The 20000-nt window shown below is 35.7% G+C and overlaps 1 protein-coding gene across 1 annotated transcript in view; it reads right to left on the bottom strand.

The window, feature by feature from the left end:
* Nucleotides 1-20000, bottom strand: part of LOC135205368 (uncharacterized) — an 83034-nt gene that overhangs the window by 43056 nt on the left and 19978 nt on the right. Inside the window, 1 exon segment of the mRNA XM_064235860.1 lies at nt 4204-4273. Within this exon segment, the coding sequence (XP_064091930.1) occupies nt 4204-4263 (60 nt within the window). The 5' untranslated portion in view covers nt 4264-4273.

The raw sequence follows: 20000 nt of genomic DNA, 5'->3' as shown, positions 1-20000 counted from the left end.
TAAATCTTATTACAGTCTTTACAAGGGATACCGCATAGAATATTGTTAGAACTGGGCGTGAAATTGGGGTGAAAAGGTAGAGAGACAATATTCTCAAGTTCTGTGTTGATTGTGGTTGGATTGTAATATATCTTCTTTGTCTTATTCTTACACATTTCCAAAATATATAAAGGATAACATAAATAATCTCCTATTTTGTCAACATTTTAAAACTCATCGTCTAAGTATTCAAGACTACAAATTCTAAGTGCTCAATGATACATACTGGTAAATGTTGGTATCTTAATTAGTTTAGCATGATTTGAATAAAAATAAATATATGACAAATTATTTGTTGGTTTCCTATATACTTTAAAAAATATTAGTATTATTTATGATAACTAGATCTAGGAATGAGATACAATTATTTTCTTCATATTCCATTGTGCATTTTATAGAAGTGCAAGATTATTCATTGTATTCAGGAAAACATATATTTACATTATTTTTTACAATACAAAAACAATCTTCTACATATCTTACCCAAAAAACCTTAGAGAATAGATTCCTTGGAATGAGACTTAGTCTCAAAAAAATCTCCATGTAGATATTACGTAAAAAGAAAAGGAGGAAGGGGAGTTCCCAACAGCCATGCCAAATATTTGCTCATAGAAGTTACCATTGAAGGTGTATTTACAATTTTTTATGCAAAGGGTTATCAATTTAATAATGACATTGGTAGGTCACTCTAAACTATATAAATCTAAATGTTTTGATAGATAGTAGAAGTAAGTCAACAATAGGAACTTCAGTGAATAAAGATGTCGCATCAGAACTAGTTAGTTTATCTGTAGGGGATAAATAAGGGACAGTCTAGAAGAGAAAGTAATTCAACTAAATATTTAAACAATTTATAACTAATAGAACCGGTTGAGCTGATAATGGGATGTATAGGAAAATCTCTCTTATGGGTTCTGATTATTCCATATAAGTGAGGCAGGGATAGAAATATTCAACCCATTGGGATGATACCCTGGCTTTAGAAGTTTCCCCACTAAGGTCCCTCATCGTGCCAAATCTCATCGAAAGCCGTTCAGCCGTTCCGGAGATCCGTTCAGCCGTTCCGGAGATCCGTTCAGCCGTTCCGAAGATCCACATATCGATAATTTGTATTCCGGGGGTATGGTGGTTGATGGACCTCATGAATAATAATCCCAGTATAAACCTATCCCCTACAGACGGCAAAATGACTGACGCCTTCATTACCAATATCAAGCGGAGGTACCCACATATATTATAATATATTATATATATATATATATATATTATATATAGATATTTATATTATATCTAAGTATATATTAATATATTTATATAATATATACATACATGCAGGCAAACCCCCTACTTAGGGGCATTCGCTTTCATAAGGTACTCAATAATTGCGAATTATGTGTAGGAGATTCTTGACTTCTAGATCGAAGATGAGGTTCTTAGTCACGTTAATATCGATCATAATTCTACACTCATCGTTTAGTTTTAAACTTTATATAAAAAGCCTCTTGAAGCTCAAACCCTTATGTCCATCTTTGTTCAATGATAATCAACTAATTCGATCATTCAATAAACGTGTCTATTTTCCTGACAAAAGATTCACCTATCAAAATGCAAGTGGTGTTGCACACCGATCTATCTACCTGGACAGTAGCTCTCAAACAATGGGTCGCCAGATCAATTTTGATGGGTCGCAGGGACACAGGAACATTATCACACTTTCAATTACTTGAACCGAATTCTTCTTTTAACAACAAATGGATTCTATCAATTTAGTTTTGTTAATGAAATCAGTGCCACGAAGTCTATCAGTTTGGTTTGTGAATGAAAAGCTGTAAACATTATTTTTTCCAAAATAAAGTGTATATATCACTACATTTCCTTTCTCTCTACATTACTCTGGGTCGCAAAGGATTGAAATGTTCCAAATAGGGTCGCTCACGAAAAAGTTTGAGAACCGCTGGTCTACCAAAATGTAAGTGAACCCTTCGTATTATATTAGTTTTTTCTCATACTCTGTTTACTTCGTGACTGTTAATCTGAAATCACGGGGAAAGCAGCTAAGGAAGGAAGGTGACGCGACTGAGAGTGGTGACTACTCAGTTCAAAGAAAATATGCTTATTCCCGATAGGTTGGACTGAACTGACTACCTATGAGGTCAGTCAGCTTTGAAACAGAAAATATTAGTGAAAGTTTTAAAAGGTGTAACAGGAGGAAAACCTTTTCCAGTTGCACTATGAATCAACTGTGAGGAGAGGGTTCCAGCTAGGGGACGAAGACGCATTGGAAGGAATCTCAAGTAATACCTACAGAGCATCGCATGAGGTGCACTGATGACACTACCCCCCTACAGGGCCCAATAGGTTGGAGATGGAGACTAATCAAAAGCTTGGAGATGAACAAGCTGGTTTCTGAGAAGGCAAGAGCTACCAAGGTCAAATGATTGAGTTACGAACATTCTGAAACGGTGTATGGAATCTAAGAATTTCCTTCTGGAGGCTTCTGACAGCAACAACAAGGCATTGGACAGCGTCCAGAAAATGTCTGACGTTAATAAGGAATAACGCTCAAGTGTGCAATGCCAAGAGAAATCCTTCACGGACGAAGTAGGTGCAAAATCAAAGCTGATGAGGTTTTGTCCAGCCGCAGAAAATAGCGGGGTTCTGCAAGGGGGCGTTCCTCTGACTTTGTCGTTTGCTCTTTTCACAAATATCAAAAGGATAAAGAAGGAGTCACGATAGAAACGTGGTAGACATAAAATAATTAGACAATGCTGTTTTAATTAGCAGAGCTCCACTAGCTTCACAAAGCCTGCCGAATAGATGCGTCATGTGTCTTCATGTATCTCGAGAGATGCAACTCAAGATAAATTTAGGAAAAACAGAAGTGATGAGGACAGAGTTTCCACGAAGGGATGACGTAACACTAAACGGAGAAATGAAGAATGAGGTTCAATCTTTTAATGTTACGAACACTGATGAAAGATTAAAAACGACAAATAAAACACTGGACAAGTTGATTAACGATCTGAAAATCATACAGACTCAAGTTGCCAACGACAAAAATATTATACGGAAGCCTAGTAAGATATGAAAATGAAACTATATCTACATGCGCCTTTCGATTTGAAGAATGTCATTAGAGAACAGAATAGGATATTTAGGCCAAAGACCAAGTGCTGAGACCTATGAAGTCATTCAGCGCTGGAAAGGGAAACTGTGGAGAACAGTAAGGGAATGGTGTCAGATGTAGGGTCTCTGTGGGCACCAAAAGAGACCTGGAATAGACCTTTTTGGATGAGGATCCTGAGAAGCTAAGCTGAGGATGACGACAAAATCTCAGAATTTTAATGGAGTTGTCTTCTGGTCAAAATTTTTGGGTTTAAATTTTCTGACAAAATGTCCATTCAGTCTAGTATACAAAGGAATAAAGTTATTCCTTGCATCTCTGAAAATACATACAGACACTAGTAAAACTGACTGACTATTATCGAACGAGCTTAATGGTGGGTGCTACGTGTCCTGGAACCCGGCATGGCTGTCTCCTCTACCCTCCTGATTCCCTAACTACCCCACCCCCACCTGGGGCGGACAAACAGGTTTGCAAGAGGAGGATGATCAATGTCTCCCCAACCCTCCTGATCCCATACCTACCCCAACCCCACCTGGGGTGGACAAACCGGTTTGCATGAAGTGGGTGGATGTCTCCCCTACCCTCCTAATCCCCTACCTACCCCAACCCCACCTGGGGCGGACAAACTGTTGGATGTCTTTCCTACCCTCTTGATCCCCTACCTACCCCGCCAGCCCCCACCTGTGGTGGACAAACAGGTTTGCATGAGGAATATGGATGTCTCCCTTACCTAACCTGCCCCACCCAGGGCAGTCAAACTGGCTTGAAGGGGGTGGGTGGCTGTGTCAAGTCTCCCCTGGTGTCATCCTGGGGAGGCCAAGCAAGATCCACCCGGGTACTATTATTATTATTATTATTATTATTATTATTATTATTATTGTTGTTGTTTTATAATCCTGTCTACTTCATCGTATACCTACTCCCCAGTTCTTCATACAAAAGGAGAAATCAAACATTGCATGACCCGAAACAGATAGCGCATGCAAGCAAGCAAGCAACACTTAAGGCAACGAGGACATTGGGCATCATCCACTTACCTGTAATACTGCCAGCGTTACCAGAACAACCCCGTGTCTCATGAATGTCTCCGTTGCCATAACTCAGTAACTGAAATGGAAATAGAATAATAATAATAATAATAATAATAATAATAATAATAATAATAATAATAGTTACTGCTTCAGCACCATTAATCTTGTAGAGAGTCTTCTCTATTTTTCTGATGACAGCTTTCTCTCTGTTGCTTAGACTGGCAAGCAACACCCCAAAAGGGCATGGTAAAATTCGGTTGAGTCATTTTGGTGTTTATTATTGCTTATACAATGCTCTCTCTCTCTCTCTCTCTCTCTCTCTCTATCTCTCTCTCTCTCTCTCTCTCTCAATGCAACGTTTCGTCCAGATCTACAGGACATTTTCCAGCAATGACTCAGCAGTCATCGCTGGAAAATGTCCTGAAGATCTGGACGAAACGTCACAGTGGAGAGAGAAAGAGAGAGAGCATAAGTCTTGAAACGGAGACACTAATGCACAGCTATGTATAAGCCCATTTATCTAAAAGATTAATCTGTACTGAAAACTTTCCCTTATCAATAATAATAATAATAATAATAATAATAATAATAATAATAATAATAATTAATTATATATTATTATTATTATTATTATTATTATATTATTATTATTGAAAAGGGGAATCGAACAGTTTCCCAAAAACTTTCATTCCTGATTCATCTTTAAATATATGTATACATATTCATAACTGTGGATTTGTATTTCCAATAATAATGATAATATCCCTAATTTCAGCTCAGGGCCATATATAGGGAATAAACAAATACAATACACACACTCAAGATACACGAGATAACATGATAAAAAGTGACACTCGGCAATATCTACACAGTTGCTGGAGAAGTATAAAAAAAAATAGAGTTCATAAATAATGGCACAGACAGTAATAATATGGAGAATAATAGTAAAGAAATATTAAATATGATAACAATAAAAAAAAACAGATTGCATACAATCTATAGCGGTGCCATGTGCACGACCATGGCTAACTTTAACCTTGAATAAAAATAAACACTACTGAGGAGGCTACAGGGCTACAATTTGCTATGTTTGACGATTGGAGGGTGGATGATCAACATACCAATTTGCAGCCCTCTAGCCTCGGTGGTTTACTAAGATCTCTGGGTAGACAGAGATTGGACGGCCAGACAAAGCCGTTACAATAGTGTTCTTTTACAGAAAACTAATAAAAACTGTGGTTTATGACAGCTCTGGCTTACGACATTCTAAGGTTTCCACGCTTTTCAAATATTCACCTGAAATATTTTCCTGCTTTATGACGCATGTTCTGGTGTTACAATGCTTATGACGCCGATCCGACGGAAGAAATATGACTCCCAAAAGGCAAAATAATCAATATTTGAAGTTTTATTTTTAATGAAAAACGCAATACAAATGCAATTTACATAGTTTTTAATCCACCCAAAGCATTAAAAGTAAAGTTTTCTTAGAATTTTCAACAACGATTTCCGACGTTTCGGGTTACGGCAATTTTCGACTTATGACGCGGCTCAAGATCGTAACTCCAGTTGTAAACCGGGGACTGTCTATTTTGTGGAGGAGATCAGCCAGCCACTTCAACAAAAAATTCTCACTTAAGAACCATGGAAAGAGGATAGTTACCATCCTCATCCCAGTACACGGGAAAGAAAGTGTCTTATGGTAAAGGAGCGAGAGACACCTTTATCAAGTGTAAAACCCATCTTTTTATACAGTATATTATTGGAAGACAATACAAAATTGAATAAAATATGCTGTGGTCTCGTTTTTATCTGTAATTAATTCAATTAATGTTCTACCCTCTGCTCTTGTGTACCTTTCCAATGTCTTGGTATAAATACATGCACACACACACACACACACACATACATATATATATATATATATATATATATATATATATATATATATATATATATATATATATATATATGAATTCTTATCACATCACCGTAATTCATATACATGCATTAAGCTACAAAAGTACTTTAATATCCAATTCGCTCTACCTCGCGATTAGTAATATATTTTCATATATGTTAACCGAAGGGGAATTTTTTATGGAAATATATTATTCCGAGGTAGAGCGAATTGGATAATACAGGACATTTATGGCTTAATGCATGTATATATATGTATACATACATATATATATATATATATATATATATATATATATATATATATCTATATATATATATTGACAAAAACTTTCTATATTTTAGAAAATTACATTCAATCAGATGTCGATTTTTTGTAGATTACCTCTCTCTTCTCTTCTCTCTCTCTCTCTCTCTCTCTCTCTCTCTCTCGTCTTCATCTCTCTCTCTCTCATCTCTCTCTATATATATATATATATATACTATATATATATAGAGAGAGAGAGAGAGATATATGGAAAAGACGAGAGAGAGAGAGAGAGAGACAAAACAGGCATGATCTTCCATTTGTTAATGCAAATATTAACTGCATAATCAGGAAGACAATAACTGAAATAACTGTAAATAAAATTAAAAAATGAAAAAATCCGACTCCCATTATGACTGAACACGAAGCACGAAACAGAGAACATCACAATCCCAAAACTAAACATAGAAAACGTGTAAAAAAAAAAAAAAATTACGAGAATCGCAAAACAAACTCAACAGAAGGATAACGAATTCAAGAATGGGAACTAAACAGCAAAACTGGAGCTCTAGAACAAAAGAAACAAGCCAAGCGAGCAGAGAGAGAGAGAGAGAGAGAGAGAGAGCGTCTCCCCCGTTTCCGGACAGAGCGGAGCCAGCCGAACGGCCTACGATGCCCCGAGGGCCTCTCGATACTCATTTTCGGGGCTGACAGCCTCTCTCTCTCTCTCTCTCTCTCTCTCTCTCTCTCTCGAGCTGACGATACAATACCTGGGAGTTTGTGTATGTGTGGAGGTGGTGTTGAGGGTTGCTTGTTTATTATTATTATTATTATTATTCATTCAGAGAAGAAGAAGAAGAAACCTATCCATATGGAACAAACCCACCAAAGGGGCCATATCACGAAATATTTGGATAAACTTCCAAAGAATGTGAAGGTGTTCATCAAGAAGAAGTAAGACGAGGTAGAGGGAATTACAGAAAGAGGAGATCCCACTTATGAGAGAAAAAGATAAATAAATAAATGAATAATAAAAAATGCAATTAAAATGCCAGGAGAATAGTACTACCATTGAACAACACACTTTAGTCTTTCTTTTGTTTGTGATAGATCTGTCATGTTTGCAGCAAGCGTATCTTTGTTTATTTCTTATTCTTTTTTTTAGTTAATATTATTTGATTTCAGTAGATGAAACATATTCACACTCACTCGAAATTCTTTAAGCCTCTAAAGAATGTTGGTTCCAACATGCCACCGCTAAGGAACCCCCAACACTGCAGTAGTAACTGATCACCATACAAAGCCAATTATTTTATCCCATCTAACTCTAGGGGAGACGCCCAAACCCCCTTCACACATCTGAGTGTTGCACGACACTCACCACTATACCAGCGTTTGCCATCTTCAACATTTTCTCCAAAAGCTAATTTACTTCGCCGTTTTATGGCCACAATATTTGTTAATTTCATTTTATTATCCTTATTCAGTAAAATGGCTTCACAGAACGTAAGGTCATCGACACCAAAATTGAAAAAAAGAGGAAAATGGTGAATCTTGTTTTAAAAAAAGGAGAAGAAAAACCAAGGTTGCTTTGTTTTATTTTATATGAAGTAATAGTTACTTTCTAGAGAGATTTTGCACATCGATTTTGTTTTGTTTTGCCCAGAAGTTTTGGTCTTTTGAGAAAAGAAGTTTTGGTCCTTAGAGAGAAGAAGTTTTGGTCTATTGAGAGAAGGAGAAGTTTTTTTGGTCTATTGAGAGAAAGAGAAGTTTTTTTGGTCTATTGAGAGAAAGAGAAGTTTTTTTGGTCTATTGAGAGAAGAAGTTTTGGTCTATTGAGAGAAGGAGAGGTCGTCCTCAATCTGCATTTCTTGAGACCAACACCAATGACGGGATTCGCTGTATTCTGAGCTATGTTCTTCCTGCTTGATGTGGTACTTTCTGCTCATTCAAGATGAATATATGTAGCAAATCACATGATATATATATATATATATATATATACATATATATATATATATATATATATATATATATATATATATACATATATACACATTCAATGTAGCATGAAAAACACGTACTATAGTAGATTCACATCAATCGTGCATCTGATGTCTAGGCCAGTCCCTTACGACGCTCCTGACTGGCTGGGTTGATAAGCCAATGACAGGGCTGGAAACTCTCAGTCTCTCTCGAGATTTCACATAGGCAGGATTTATGTTCCACCTCTCCTGAGGGATACTTTTGAAAGACGTATCCCTCAGGAGAGGAGGAGCATAGATCCTAACCATGTGAACTCTCGAGAGAGACAGGGTTTCCAGCCCTGTGATTGGCTTATCAACGGCCAATCAGGAGTGTCGTAAGGGACTGGCCTAGACATCAGATGCAAGGTTGATGTGGATCTACTATACTTGAGAATATCCTTAAATCCACAGTAGAAAGGAAAGTGAAACAGGGACTTGGAAGAAGCACTTTCGTAGTATATTCTACATTTTCAAGTTCGCACTGAATATAAAAGAAGTTGACAGGCCATTATATGCAAAAACAGAAAGAGGGGGCGGGGTTACACTTTATTAATCTGGGCAGCGTGTTCTTGAAGCGAAAGAGAGAAGGAAAGAGGATCAAGGTATCATCCTGGGATGGAGACTTAAAATTCCTAGTTGACGTGGCTTCAATAAAGATGGACTCCAACAGATTCTTTTTTCGGTGATGTTTGATTATCGAGGAATTATCCCAGCAGTGGAGGGGGTCAGCTTCTGGTTGTCAAGAGTAATGACAGAAATATTTAAAATACCAATTAGCTAATTCACCGCTCAGGATCAACAGAGACACGTAACCGATTTCTAAGGTGATGATAAATCTGTTGATGGTAATGAACATTTCTCTATAGTATCAGTGTAGAGTACTGAGGTAACTGAGTATAGTTATGGATCCAGTTCAGAATTATTCATCACCATTATTACCAACATCTAACCAATAAGGCAATCACTGTATGTAGTATATATATATATATATATATATATATATATATATATATATATGTGTGTGTGTGTGTGTGTGTGTGTGTGTGTGTGATGTATATATATATATACATATGAATCACGAAAATATGGACTGCGATGAATATGTAAATAAAGACATAATCCATGAAAGAAAAGTAAGTGAAACGATGGAATAGCGCTTCGAGGCCTTTCGACTCTCGTCCTTTGCCAAGCAGACTTCAGAGGCCTCGCGGCATTACTCCAGTCTTTCACTTTCCTTCTAGGATTTTGTGTGTGTATATATATATATATATATATATATATATATATATATATATATATATAATATATATAATTTAGCAGTAGCCACAGTAACTTCCTAACTTCTAATTAGATTTCTTCACAGTTTTTCGACGCGCCAGTCACTACAGAACCTAAAATCCAAATGAAGAAACAAATGAATTCTGACCTCTTAAATTATGAAGTTCAAAAGCCACTGGGGCTATTATCTATGTATAAATATATGTATATATGTATATATACACATGCATATATATATATATATATATAATATAGATAAAAGACAGTAAAATTCCGAAGAAAATGCCTTCAAAAACCTGTGACATTACAAAATAACAAAAGGAAAATCACAGATGAGCACAGCCTGGACGAAGCGTGCCTCGCTGATGTTAGAGCGCTTATAAGTCTGTTGTCTGATCGTTTCTGGTCCACATCGCCAGATAAATACCCAGTTTGAAAATCTGATGGCGATCATTAGGGGCTCCGAATTCTGCCCCGGGGGTACGCAGCTCTTGAAGTATATAGTATACTCGTCTATCAAGCGAGGATCAGACGCACAGGAACGATAGCATCAATCGTGCAAGGTAATATTTGGTTGTCAAGGGGCTATCCTCTGAAAGAGATTTCAGTGCATTGTATTCGCGGGGTTTAATTTCCGCGTTACTCGCGAATTTATAGCCACCGCCAACAGCCTTCAAGTAGGAAACCGGGGCTCGGTTAATTTCTTTGATAGTCTTCAATCGCGGGCGCCGATGGGGCAGGCCACGAGTCAAAGAAAAAGGAGAAGAGAGTGAAAAGTAAAGTGGACGATTGTAAGGGTTGAATTATTCAGTTAGTCACATTCCTGAATGTTACAATGTGGAGTGCAAAGTCCGTAGATTGAATCCGCAATGCCATTGATATTTTTATATAATAATAATAATAATAATAATAATAATAATAATAATAATAATAATAATAATAATAATAATAATAATAATTATATTATTGAGATTAATAGTAAAATATGAAAAAGAAACATATATAATAATGACGGCAATTTGATTTGCCTATAAAATAATTTCCTGAAAGGGACCTTCGATCAGGAATTGAATAGAAGGTAATTTATACGAAAAAGCAATTGAATAGGAGGTAATTTATACGAAACAGGAATTGAATAAAAGGTAATTTTTACGAAAAAGGAATACGAAAGGAATTAATACGAAAACAGGAATTGAATAGGTGGTAATTACAAACGAAACAGGAATTGAATAAGGAGGTAATACGAAACAGGAATTGAATAGAAGGTAATTTATACGAAACAGGAATTGAATAGGAGGTAATTTATACGAAACAGGAATTGAATAGAAGGTAATTTATACGAAACAGGAATTGAATAGAAGGTAATTTATACGAAACAGGAATTGAATAGAAGGTAATTTATACGAAACAGGAATTGAATAGAGGTAATTTATACGAAACAGGAATTGAATAGAAGGTAATTTATACGAAACAGGAATTGAATAGGAGGTAATTTATACGAAACAGGAATTGAATAGAAGGTAATTTATACGAAACAGGAATTGAATAGAAGGTAATTTATACGAAACAGGAATTGAAATTTAGTGGTTAATTTACACGAAACAGGAAATTGAATAGGAGGTAATTTATACGAAACAGGAAATGAATAGAAGGTAATTTACGAAACAGGAATTGAAATAGAAGGGGGGTTAATTTATACGAAAAAGTGAATTGAATTAGACGGTAAATTTACACGGAAACAGAATTGAATAGGTGGTAAATTTATACGCAAACAGGGAATTTTTGAATAGAAGGTTAATTTATACGAAACACAGGGAATTCGAATAGGAAGGGTAATTATACGGAAACAGGAATTTGAATAGAACTGTAAAAATTTTTATACGAAACAGGAATTGAATAGGGAGGATAATTTATACGAAAACCAGGAATTTGCAATAGAAGGTAATTATACGAAAACAGGAATTGAATAGGTGGTAATTTTACACGAAACAGGAATGAATAAGAGGGTAAGTTATACGGAAACAGGGAATTGAATAAGAAGGCAATTTATACGAAACAGGAATTGAAATAGAAGGTAATTTATACGAAAACAGGGGAATTGAATAGAAGGTAATTTATACGAAACAGGAATGTGAATATAAGGTATTTATACAAAAACAGAATTGAATAGAAGGTAACTTTACATCGAAACAGGAAGCTTGAATAGGTGGTAATTACCCACGATAACAGGAAAATTGAATAGAAGGGAATTGATACGAAACAGGAAATTGAATAGAAGGTTAATTTATAAGAAACAGGAATTGAAAGAGGTAATTATACGAAAAACAGGAAATTGAATCGAAGGTAATTTATACGAAACAGGAATGAATAGAAGGTCATTTATACGAAACAGGAATGGAATGAGGAATTATACGAAAACAGGAATTGGAAATAGGAGATAATTTATACGAAAAAGGAATTGGAATAGGAGATAATTTACACGAAACAGGAATTGAATAGGAGATAATTTACACGAAACAGGAATTGAATAGAAGGTATAATTTATCCGAAACAGGAATTGAATAGGAAGTAATTTAAATACGAAACAGGAATTGAATAGAGGTAATCTATACGAAACAGAAAATTGAATAGGAGGTAATTTATGAAACAGGAATTGAATAGGAGGTAATTTATACGAAACAGGAAATTTTGAATAGGAGATAATTTATACAAAACAGGAAATTGAATAAGAAGGTAATTTACACGAACAAAGGAATTGAATAGGAGGTAATTTATACGAAACCGGAATTGCAATAGGAGGTAATTTATACGAAACAGGAATTGAATAGAAGGTAATTTATACGAAACCAGGAATTGAATAGGAGGTAATTTCGACGAACAGGAATTGGAAAGAGGTAATGTTATACGAAACAGGAATTGAATAGAGGTTAATTTATACGAAAACAGGAATGAATAGGAGATAATCCATACGAAAACAGGAATTGATAGGAAAGGAATTTATACGAAAACAGGAATGACATAGGAGGGGTAATTTATACGAAACAGGAATTGCAAATAGGAGGTTAATTATACGAAAACAGGAATTGATAGAAGGTAATTTACACGCAAAAAGGAAATGAATAGGAAGGTAATTACACAAAAACAGAATGAATAGAAGGTAATTTACACGAAACAGGAATTGAATAGGAGGTAAATTTACACGAAACAGGATTGATAGCAGGTAATTTACACGGAACAGGAATTGAATATAGGAGGTAATTTACACGTAAACAGGAATTGAATAGAGGTAAATTTCACGAAACAGGATTGAATAAATAAGAAGGTAATTTATAACGAAACAGGAATTGAATAGATGTTAATATACGAAACAGGAATTGAATAGAAAGGTAATTTAATTCATTAACAAAAACAAAGGAATTGAATAGGGAGGTAAATTTTCACGAAACAGGAATTGAATAGAAGGTAATTTTACACGAAACAGGAATTGGTGAATAGAAGGTAATTTACAAAACAAAAGGAATGATAGAAAGGTAATTTACAAAACGAAACAAGGAATTTTTTGTATAAGGAGGTAATTTACACGAAACAGGAATTGAATAGAAGGTAATTATACGAAACAGGAATTGAATAGAAGGTATTTCAAACGGAAACGGGAAATTTTGATTGAAAGGTTAATTTACACGAAACAGGAATTGAATAGAAGGTAATTTACGAAACGGAGGAATTGAATAGAAAGGGTAATTTACTTTACGAAAACAGGAATTGAATAGAAGGTATTTATACGAAACAGGAATGAATAGAATGGTAATTTTCATACGAAACAGGAATGAATAGAAGGTTAATTTATACGAAAAACAGGATGAATAGGAAGGTAATTATACGAAACAGGAATGAATAGGAAGGTAATTTATAAGAAACAGGAATTGAATAGGAGGTAATTTCATAGAAAACAGGAATTGAATAGAAGGTAATTACACGAAACAGGAATGAATAGGAAGGTAAATTTATACGAAAACAGGAATTGGATAAGAAGGTAATATTAACACGAAAACAGGAATTGAATAGAGGGTAATTCATACAAAAAGGAATTGTACTTGAATAGAAGGTAATTTATACGACACAGGAATGGAATAGGAAGGTAATTTATACAAAACAGGAATGAATATAAGGTAATTTATAACGAAACAGGAATTGGGGGGGGGGGAATAGAAGGTAATTTCTTAATGAAAAAAACAGAATTGAATAGAAGGTAATTTATACGAAACAGGAATTGAATCGGAAGGTAATTCATACGAAACGGAATTGAATAGAAGGTAATTTACGAAAACAGGAATTGAATAGGAAGGTAATTCAAAAATAAACAAAACAAAGGAATTGAATAGAAGGTAATTATACGAAACAGGAAATTGAATCAGGAAAGGTAATTTTATTACGAAACAGGAATTGAATAGGAGGTAATTCTACAAAAACAGGAATTGAATAGGAGGTAATTTTATACGAAACAGGAATTGAATAGGAGGTAAATTATACGAAAACAGTGAATTGAATAGAAGGTAATTTATACGAACGGAATTTGAAATAAGAAGGTACTTTGACAACGAAAAACAGGTAATTTGATAGAAAGGTAATTCATTACGAAACAGGAATTGAATAGGAGGTAATTCATACAAAACGGAATTGAATAGAAGGTAATTTATCGAAACAGGAATTTGAATAGAAGGTAATTTATACGAAAACAGGAAATTGAATAAGGACGGTAATTTCATACGAAACAGGAATTGAATAGGAAGGTAATTTATACGAAACAGGAATGAATTAGGAGGTACAATTTATACGAAAACAGGAATTGAATAGAAGGTAATTTATGACGAAACCAGGAAACTTGAATAGGAAGGTAATTTACACGAAACAGGAATTGAATAGAAGGTAATTTATACGAAACAGGAATTGAATAGAAGGTAATTTATACGAAACAGGAATTGAATAGAAGGTAATTTATACGAAACAGGAATTGAATAGAAGGTAATTTATACGAAACAGGAATTGAATAGGAGGTAATTTATACGAAACAGGAATTGAATAGAAGGTAATTTATACGAAAAACAGGAATTGAATAGAAGGAATTTATACGAAACAGGAATTGAATAGAAGGTAAATTTATACGAAACAAGGAATGAATAGGAAGTAATTTATACGAAACAGGAATTGATAGGAGTAATTTATACGAAACAGGAATTGAATAGAGGTTCATTAACGAAACAGGAATTGAATGAGGAAGGTAATTTATACAAAACAGGAATTGAATAGAGGGTAATTTATACGAAACAGGAATTGAATAGAAGGTAATTTATACGAAACAGGAATTGAATAGAAGGTAATTTATACGAAACAGGAATTGAATAGAAGGTAATTTATACGAAACAGGAATTGAATAGAAGGTAATTTATACGAAACAGGAATTGAATAGAAGGTAATTCATACAAAACAGGAATTGAATAGAAGGTAATTTATACGAAACAGGAATTGAATAGGAGGTAATTTATACGAAACAGGAATTGAATAGGAGGTAATTTATACGAAACAGGAATTGAATAGGAGGTAATTTATACGAAACAGGAATTGAATAGGAGGTAATTTATACGAAACAGGAATTGAATAGGAGGTAATTTATACGAAACAGGAATTGAATAGAAGGTAATTTATACGAAACAGGAATTGAATAGAAGGTAATTTATACGAAACAGGAATTGAATAGAAGGTAATTTATACGAAACAGGAATTGAATAGAAGGTAATTTATACGAAACAGGAACTGAATCAAAGTTGAAGATTTGTCTGTCTGTCGACACTTTTTCCATGAGCTCTGGAAACCCACAGAAGAGTTAGCCATGATCGTGCCTCTGGCAACACAACCCAACAGGCAAACACATACAGCATTAGACGCTGTACAGAAAACTCTATTCCCATTCCTCTCCAAATTTCTACGAGATGCAAAGAACCATTAAGTAATGCCTTATAATGAGAAGTGCAGCAATGGCCGCCCTTAGTAAATAAGGAATAACAAGAGTGGAAAGTTATCCGCCGAATTGGCAACACTAGACGGCGTACCCGGATGCCTATCGGAGAATTTTATTTTTAACACCTTTTAATTACAATAAGCATGGCCTTACGGAGCCCAGTTATGACTCAGTTGCGGGCGTATGCACACACTCACACACACACACACACTGCATCTACATATATGTATGTATGTATGTGCGTGAGTATATATATATGTGTTTGATTTTAAAGCACAAAATAGGTAAAAAAACGTGACGGTTATACGAACAAAGTTACAGCCACGAAGAAAACTGAAACAATTGAGAAGCATATCACAATGTGGCTGTATCTTTATATATATATATATATATATATATATATATATATATATATATATATATATATATATATATATATACACAGCGATTTTTCCATCGCCCTGGGTGAGACGCGAAATGCCTTGTGACATCTGAGTGGCATGTCACAACACTAACCACTATCCCAGCAGACCAGATGGAATAGAGCTAGCTATTTCTCTGACCAATAGCGTCTGGCAGAAAGAACAGTGATTGCCATCGACCTTAAGGGAAGGTATTAGCAAGTAGTCCAGATGCAAGAAATATGAAGCTCCGTATTTCTTGCCGCTGGATCCAAGGCTCTTCTCTATATATAAATGTTTATATATATATAGATATCGATATATATTATATATATATTATATATATATATATATATATATTTATATATAATATATATATCCTTTCATTTCCTTAACCCGTGATTAGTGGCCCTCATGATGGAATAAAGAAGAGTGCCACTGAAAAGAAGAAGAAGAAGAAGAAGAAGAAGAGTGGCAGCGTCTAATGGCACTTGAAGGCCACCCGTCATTTTCCAAGAAAACCCTCGACGGACATCGCTTACATATATATATTATATATCCTTTAAGGAACCACGCCGAAGGATTCCGAGCGCCCCTTCCTATACTTGAGGCGCTCCAAAGGGGATGACGGGACTCACTCGAGGGGCGGAGGTGGGGGGGAACTGGACCTGCCGCTTAAAAGGGCTTCATTGTGCCCCACTGCCGCTCCTGGCATTGAGCCGTTTTGGACGTAAAACTAACGACACTAAAATTACGAAACGCCAAAATACCTTCGAACTGATCACGTGTCTTTTCAGTTCAAGGAACTTAATAGATCTATGAGATTCCCACAGGAGCGGAGTCCTGCACACAAGGAAGGAAGGAAGGAAGGAAGGAAGGAGTCCTGGTATCCTTCGTCCTTGTGCCAAGAAGAGGGAAGTGCACTACTATACTTCAGGTGCGGATTGGGTGACTCGCTATCGCAAGTTGGAGTGTAAACTGAGAATTCGCTCTGGCTACGAGGATGGGCTCTCTCTCTCTCTCTCTCTATTGTCTAGTTCTCACACTCTTTCTATTGTCTGGTTCTCACACTCTCTTTCTGCTGTCTGGTTCGGCACTCTCTTTCTCTCTCTACACATATATATATATATATATATATATATATATATATATATATATATATATATATATATATATATATAATAATATGTCTGGCTCTCTCTCTCTGTCTCTCTCTCTCTCTCTTTCTGGTTGATTTTCTGGTTCAGCTCTCTCTTTCTCTCTCTATATATATATATTTCTCTCTCTCTTTCTCTTTTTTTTCTCTCTCTCTCGCGTTCCCAGCGCCATTTCCTGCAATCTAGATGTCTGCCTCTTAAGATCCACTCGCATTATCTAGGGTCTAAATGTCTCGACTTCTATAAGAATAACAATTAGTGATTGCGCATCATAATTTCTATTCATCGTCCCTAACATATCCAGTCCAGTTTTTCTTGGGCAAAAAAAAAAAAAAAAATGCTCTTTTCCTTTGAGTCGCTAGACACCAACCTAAAAATCCGCGAGGAAGATGACGTTCGTCAACAATAGCAAATTAAATTAGATAAAATAAAATCTACCGAGGCTAGAGGGCTGCAACTTGGTATGCTTGATGATTGGAGGGTGAATGATCAACATACCAATTTGCAGCCCTCTAGCCACGGTAGTTTTTAAGATCTGAGGGCGGACGGACAGACAAATAGCCATCTCTATAATAATTGTTTGCAGAAAACTATAAGATTTGCACGTCTGGTAAGCCAAACATTAATTTCGTTGACGTATATACACGTCTGGATGTTAGACGAATATTCCCGACCTCACGATGAATAGATTTAAAGACTTGAAATTATGTATATGACACCCATTGAGGTCAGGTCACTTCCGGTGTGTATCTAAAGTCTGGACATAACTGGTTTTGAGTCACTTGGCGTAGATGAATACAAATTTGGTATTTTTAGTTTTCTGGAAAGAAAACTATTGCGATGGCTTTGTTTGTCCGTCCGGGCATTTTCTGTCCGCCCTCATATCTTAAAAACCACTGAGGCTAGAGGGCTGCAAATTGCAATTTCGATCATCCACAAACCAGTCATAAGACATACCAAATTGCAGCCCTCTAGCCTTCTCAGTAGTTTTTATTTTATTTAGGGTTTAACTTAGCCATAACCGTGCGTCTGGCTCCGCTGTAGGTGCCAACGACACGGGCCACCAACGTGTCGTGGCTTAAAGTTTCTTACAGCTTTATACGATGTACAGCAAACTGGACTGCTCCAAAGGTACTTCGGCGATTAATTTTTTTTAGAGTTATAGATAGACAGCTCTGCAGTGATATAAGAGGCACTTCAGAACGTTCGTTGCCCCATCACGGTCTTATTGTGTTTCCAGTTTCGTGACATATTTATAATATATATATATATATATCTATATATATATATATATAGATATATATATATATATATATATATATATATATATATATATATATATTATATATATGAGAATAATAACGACAAAAACAACCGAAATTCTGTCATATTCACACTAAAGAATGAGAAAATGTTCTGTTGTCAAAAATATACATTAAAAAACTTTATAATTAAAAAAAATACCACTTCGGATTTGTCCTCCAACAAAAACATCAATGACAACAAAGGGACACAGACAAAAAAGACAGAGAGACAGAGAGACAGACAGGCAGACAAAGACGCCCAAATGATACAGAAAGCAAATGAGGAAATACTCGGCCCTCCGTCATAATCACAGACCGTTAAACAAGAGTGAAAAGTTACAAAGAATTCATAAATATAAAAAATGAGAGAGAGAAAAAAAGAGCAGTGTTACTGGCGCCTTCCTAGTATAGTCCGCTGGCGAATCTTATTTTTCATTAAGTAGGGTCTTCGAAGTATATATATATACACATAAATATACTATATATACGTGAGTGTGTAAGTGCAATACACGTCCGTCTAAGCAGGACCAACAATATCTCAAAAACAAGACAGCCGACATGAATTAAACAATGTGGAAGGGACGTCTATAATTTTAACATTCTGACACATTGTGACGCTTGTAAATACAATGTAAACACGTACTGATTTACATTCATTCAAAGAAAAAACAAACACAAAAATTATTCCTATATAAGGCGCGGGTGGGACATGTGGGTTACTATTTTCAATGCTATTATTTCTACGGGATTCATCTTTAAAATCGTTTGCTCATTAGTTATCCATAAAAGATTATTATAGAGATGGCTATGTGTCTGTCCGTCCACACTTTCTCTGTGCGCCCTCAGATCTCAAAAACTGCTGTGGCTAGAGGGCTGCAAATTGGTACGTTGATCATTCACCATCCAGTCATCAAGCGTACCAAATTGCAGCCCTCTAGCCTCAGTAGTTTTCATTTTATCGAAAGTTAAAGTTAGCCACGATTGTGCGTCTGGCAACAACATAGGCCACCACCGGGCCGTGGCTGAGAGTTTCATACAGCATTATATGCTGCACAGAAAACTCAACTTCTAGAGGGGGCTCCAGAATGTTTGTTACCCTATACTGGTTTTCTGCAAATATTGCCGGGGTGAGGCTGCCAGCCACACACCCTACCCAATGACGTTCAAGGGGCTTATATGCAGATATGTCTGTGTATACGTAAGTATGGTGGTGCTTGCATGAGGGCCAGTGCTGATGATCCACTACACCCATTGTGTCGCACCAACTATGGTACTCTGAGGTGGTGACCTATCTATCTTAGTTGAACCACACCACTGAGCTGATGAACAGCTCTCCTAGGGCTGGCCCGAAGGATTATTTAATTTTACGTGTCTGGGAACCAGTTGGTTACCTAGCAACGGGACCTACAGCTTATTGTGGGATCCGAACCACATTTATATCGAGAAATGAAAT

This window comes from Macrobrachium nipponense, chromosome 49 (genome assembly GCF_015104395.2).
Source record: "Macrobrachium nipponense isolate FS-2020 chromosome 49, ASM1510439v2, whole genome shotgun sequence".
In the NCBI taxonomy this organism is placed as follows: Eukaryota; Metazoa; Arthropoda; class Malacostraca; order Decapoda; family Palaemonidae; genus Macrobrachium; species Macrobrachium nipponense.
Note: the sequence above shows the minus strand (reverse complement) of the source record. Positions and strands in the feature narration are given on the sequence as shown.